The sequence below is a fragment of the Dipodomys merriami genome, unplaced genomic scaffold (assembly GCF_024711535.1).
Source record: "Dipodomys merriami isolate MVZ:Mamm:240054 unplaced genomic scaffold, mDipMer1.0.p SCAF_61, whole genome shotgun sequence".
Taxonomy (NCBI): domain Eukaryota; kingdom Metazoa; phylum Chordata; class Mammalia; order Rodentia; family Heteromyidae; genus Dipodomys; species Dipodomys merriami.
In genome coordinates this window covers 7,082,337-7,087,837 of record NW_027206191.1, presented here as the reverse complement: position 1 = coordinate 7,087,837, position 5,501 = coordinate 7,082,337, and the positions used below count along the sequence as shown (strand labels likewise).

Below are 5,501 nucleotides of genomic sequence, written 5' to 3'. Positions count from 1 at the left end.
TTTCACAGCCAGAGGGAAACGTTTGTCAATTACCTGATTACTAATAATCCAAGCCCAATTATATGGGCGATTAGGATTGCAGGCACCCACTATTATGTCAATACAATTTCCAAGTAAGGTATACGTCAACAACCATTTCATGACTTAGTCTTTTTTACAGCTCAATTTGAGCTTTAAGGATTGTCTGTGGAAATTGAGACTTATCACTCTGGGTTCTCTCCAAAATCGGTTATGGGATCTGCAGGCTTCGCATGCAAATGGTGGATCCAGGTAGCGATGCTGTCGACTTTGAGGACAGTTGGATTCTTCAAGATGACCACAAAGGTCCTTTCCACCGCGGTTCCAGGTTTTCCTGTCGGTGTCTGTTCACCAGGACCCAGTCCCGGGGTGGAAGTGATGTGGGATCAGTGGAGGGCCTGACTCGTACAGCACAGTCAGTCTAGGCCAGACATAAAGGCGGGTGCTGTACAGGACCCTGAGAGAAAACAAAAGTTCAGAGTCATCATCTTCCCTAAGAAACTGCTCTGAAAATTAGGAATTATGGGAGGGGGAATTACGAACACAATTTCATAGGGGGAAAGACCAATTTTCAAAGGGGAGTTTCGTACTCTGTATAAGGCAAAGGGAAGGAGAGTTACCCACTCACCACCAGTCAACATGGTCAATTTGGTCAGGGTCTACTTTACAGTTCTATTCATCCTTTCTACCTGTCCTGAGCTTTGGGCGTCTATAAGCGCAATGCAGTTTCCAATCTGCCCCAAGAGCATTAGCAATTCCCAGACTTACTTCAACACAAAGGCTGGTCCATTATCTGATCCTATCATGCTAGGGAAGTCAAACCTGGGTAAGATTTCTTCCAGCAACATCTTAACCACCACCTGTGCTCTTTCATGCTTTGTAGAAAAGGCTTTTACCCATCCTGAAAAGGGAAAATTAATAGATATTTATATCCATACTTGCCAGGTTTGATTTCTGTGAAGTCCACCTGCCAGTAGGTTCCTGGTCTATCTCCTCTTATCTGACTGCCTGGTCCTGCCTGAATTTTCCCTGCATTAGACAGCTGACATGCCTTACAGTCCCTGACAATCTGTTCTATTTTAGCATGTCTATTCTTGACCCTAAGATCAGTATTTCTCACCAGGTCTTGCATCTTCCTCCCACCCATGTGGGTGCTCAATGCATTTTCAGTAGTATTTTACTCCCTAACTGTTCAAGCAAGACAATGTTGCTCTTATAGTCTCTCCATCAACCATTCAGGCATTGTGCCATTGTTAGTTGATCAATCCATTTTAAATCTTCCGTGGTTGATGTAGGAGTGTCCAGGAGAGTTCTTGCACTGGGGTCTGGAAGGTTTATCATCATTATAGAGTCTCTTTGTGTTGTCATTTCCGGGCAGTTCTGTCGGCCAGGTTATTGCCTTTATTCACAGCATCTTTAAGTTTTTGATGTCCAGGGAAATGAACAATGGCCAACTTCTTAGGCAACCAAAGAGCAGCAATTAAGGCCAAAATTTCATCTTTATTTTTGATGGACTTTCCCTATGCTGTCAGTAATCCTCTTTCTTTGTAGATAGCTCTGTGTATATGAGCCATTGCAAATGAATACTGACTATCACTATACAGAGTTAGTCTTTTCTTCTTTCCTAGTGTTAGTACTTGGGCTATTAATTTGGCTCTCTAGGCTGACGTGCCTATGGGCAGAGGTTCGGCCCAAACCACATCAGTCTCAGCCATTACTGCTGCTCCCGCCTACCTATGTCCTTGATGAACACAGCTGCTCCCATCTGTAAACCACACAAGTTCAGCATCTGGTAACACTGATCTCTTAAGTTCTCTTGGATATTACGGACTTGCGCCAGGATCTCTGAGCAATCATGTAGTGACATGTCTAGGTCTGGATCTGGTAGAAAAATCGCTTGGTTGACAGCTGAGGGAACCAGGAAATTAATTCTGAGAGGACTGAGTAGCAGTCCTTGGGAATGGATTAGTCAGGCATTGCTGAGCCATCGATCTGGTGGCTGCTTTAACACACTCTCAATAGCATGGGCGTGGTCACATACAGTTCCTGCCCTATAGTTAATTTGCATCTTTTACCATTAGAGCAGTAGCCACTTTCATTCTCAGGCATGGTGGCCATCCTGCTGCCACCGGTCTAATTTCTTTGATAAGTAGGCTACTGGTCTGCTCCACGGGCCTAGATATTGGCTTAGGACTCCTTTCATAATCCCATTATGTTCATCCACATACAAATTAAATTGTTCAGCTGTATCAGGGAGTCCTAATGCTGAGGCTGACAATAAGGCAGTTTTTATCTGTTCAAAGGCTTGTTCAACCTACTCCATCCATGAAAACAGCTGCTTTTCTTTGGTAGCCTCATAAAGGGGTTTAGCCAACTCTGCAAACCCAGGATTCCACAGACAACAAAAGGCTGCTGAGCCCCAAAACTCTCTTACGTGGTGCTGAGACTGGGGTGTTTGAATTTTAAGGACAATTTCTTTTCTTCCTTTTGTAAGCCACTGCTGCCCCCCTTTCAATAAATAGTCCAGATAAGTTACCTCTGATCTGCAGATTTGAGCTTTCTTGGCCAACACTCAAGAAACCAAGGCTTCCCAAAGTCTGGAGTAAATCCTCCATTCCTCGAATGCATTCTCTTTCAGTTTTAGCAGCAATTAATAAGTCATCCACATATTGCAACAAAGTCAAGCTAGGGTGGCTTCCCCTAGCCTCACCTAAGTCCTCATGCAGGGCTTGGTCAAAGAATGTTGGTGAGTTTTTAAATCCTTGAGGAAGTCTTTTCCAGTTCAGCTGTCCATTAATATCTCTTTCTACATCTGTCCACTCAGAGGAGAAGAGATCTTAGCTTTTAGCTGCCAAGGGTAGTCTGAAAAAGGCATTTTTAAAATCTAATACTGTGTACCACTGCCTTTCAGGAGGAAGGGTGTTCAGGAGTGTGTAGGGGTTGGGTACAGTAGGGTGAATGTCCATTACCCATTTGTTTACCTCCCTTAAGTCCTCCACTGGCTTATATTCATTGGAGTGGGGCTTACAGACTGATAGCAGGGGACTGTTCCATGCCGACTGACAGGGCCGCAGTATACCCAGTTCTAGCAGACACCTAATGTGGGGTGTTATTCGCAGCCGTGCCTCCATGGATATAGGGCACTGCCAGACTCTGACTAGGTCAGCTCCTGGCTTTACCTCAATGAATAGAGCTGGTCTATTCTTCGCTAGTTCCACTCCTTCAGTCTCTGCCCAGGCTTCTGGATACCTTTCCAGCCAGTAGGTGATTTCTTGGTGAGGAGCCTGATGTGATTGGTGCAACCGGTACTCGTCTTCCAGGCTCAGAGTCAGCCCTTGTATTGGTCTCCTTTGGGCATCTGTCACCTGGAAGCCTTCTGGATAGAAGTGAATCTGTGCCCCGACCTTAGTCAACAAGTCTCTTCCTAATAAGGGATAAAGGCTCTCTGGGATAACTAAAAATGAGTGAGACACTCGTCCCGTCACCAGATCCACTGTTCTTTGGGTGGTCCATGAGTATCGTTTAACTGCTGTGACCCCTTGCACCCAAGAAGTTTTGTTCGAATGTTTTCCATGGGGCTTTATTACTCCTTGGGACATTTTGAGTTGTGGTCATATCCCAAATTGCTGAAAGCATCGGCTATTTCTTTTTGTGACAATTGTAATTAATTTTCTCCTTTCCTCTGGTTTATGTGTGGATTGATATACATTGAAATGGGTCAGAACCAGAATTCACCTCACACTCCCCTTACCTTCCTAACCACTAATTTAAAGAATGTTAAGGACAGAGCTAACAATGTCCCAAGGTGTAAAGTGTGGACTAGCTGGTTTGTCTAAGATCCCAAAGGGGTAGACAGAGACACTTTGCGATATTCTAGCAGTGGCATCCGATAGATTACCTGACCCCAGCTTTGCTTCACGTGGGCCAATCTTTCTAGGCCAGATTTCACCCTTCGAGGTGGAAAAATAAGGGGGTCTGAAAGAGAAAGTAGTTATTATTGGACAAAGAAACAAAGCGAAGACTAACAGCCTCAAAGGGAGACAGAGTCTCTTGACATCCATCTCCAGATGAACCTGAGTGAGGAAAGTTTCATAATACTCACATTACAAACACACAGACATTAGGATAAGACACACATTTAACATCATGCCCATGGTAGACTGTCAGACAGAAAGTGAAGGTTATAGACAGGATAAATCCCAAATGTCCTCACTAGTGGAGAGTCTCCCTTGTAAACTATCGGAAAGAAAGTTTCTGACAACAAACAGGCCCAAGTGTCCACACTAGTGGATAGTTTACCTTCCCGGGGAACCGGGGGACCTCTCCCACCAGTCCAGTTGGCTGCCTTATCCGACAGGACTTTTTGCCAACTCCAATACCAATCCTGCAGGACATAAAGACCCCAGAGAGTTACAAAGTGGCAATGCCTTAACTTACCAGCCATTCTTTGCTACTCTCTGATCAGGTATCTGGGTGGGTTTATGGGTTTATCCCGGATGAGCCCCCCACCTGTTATACCTCCTCCAAAGACCACCAGAAACCCAAGATCAATGTAAGTGACAAGAGTGGTTTATTTGCAAATTCAAGCTTGGTCCTCCATGCACTCGGTAACTGGTGACACTAAGAGGCCCCGAGCATAGAATCAGTACAGTTTTTATAGTATTGAATAAACAACCTTAAGGGAATGTTACATGAGAAATTATATGATTGGCTAATATTTTAAGCAAATTAAGCTACACATACATGATTGGTTATTATTAATACTGACTTGTTATTGATGGGTACCACCTGGCCACTGAGTCACCGTGTCTCGTATGGCCACCTAGTGTTTGGTTGATGTATCCAGAGAAAATTCCTGTGGCTTGCCCAAGGATTATATATGTTTTAGTTGCCTGGCAATTGTTTTCTTTTCTGTGGCATTTCTGGGTCAAATTCATGGTTCTTTTTATAATCCGTACCTCAAAAGGTGGTTGCTAGTCTGTAGTGGAGTTATTTAGTTCTTTATTGTGCCTCTTTAAGTCAGACTTTTCAGTACAAACTCTACAAAGGAAATAATTCTAGTTCTGTGCAGGCAAGAATGTGATGAAAAGCATACTTTTACTGTCCTACATGAAATAAGAAGACACACTTTAAAAGCTTACTACGTGATCAGTCCTTAAATAACAGTGCCAGTTTTAAGGCACTCTAGATAATTCAAGTCCTTTAACTCCCCACAAACATAACTGCCATTCAGAAATCATTGCCAAGGTGAATTTCTAGTTCTTTTTGATATTTCAAATGTTTTAGGCGTAACATAAACAATAATTCAACTGGTTGAGAAAATTTAATTTAGAATAAGCAAAAAATCAGAGTCAACTACATAGCATAACCTTTAGGGAAAATGAATTAAGGAATATGGTATGTTCTGTGTAACTTAATATTAGACATTAGGGCAAAATACCAGGAACAGGCTCTGCAAGAAGGACATAGAACTCTTTAAGATA

At 43.2% G+C, this 5,501-nt stretch overlaps 1 protein-coding gene across 1 annotated transcript; it reads right to left on the bottom strand.

Moving 5' to 3' along the window:
* Positions 1-203: 203 nt before the first annotated feature.
* LOC138814763 (uncharacterized) lies at positions 204-3,617 on the bottom strand. Its single transcript, XM_070003861.1, is given in 5 exon segments — positions 204-362; positions 558-609; positions 787-919; positions 1,753-1,926; positions 2,555-3,617. Coding segments are annotated over 5 exon segments (1,581 nt in total).
* Positions 3,618-5,501: the final 1,884 nt, after the last annotated feature.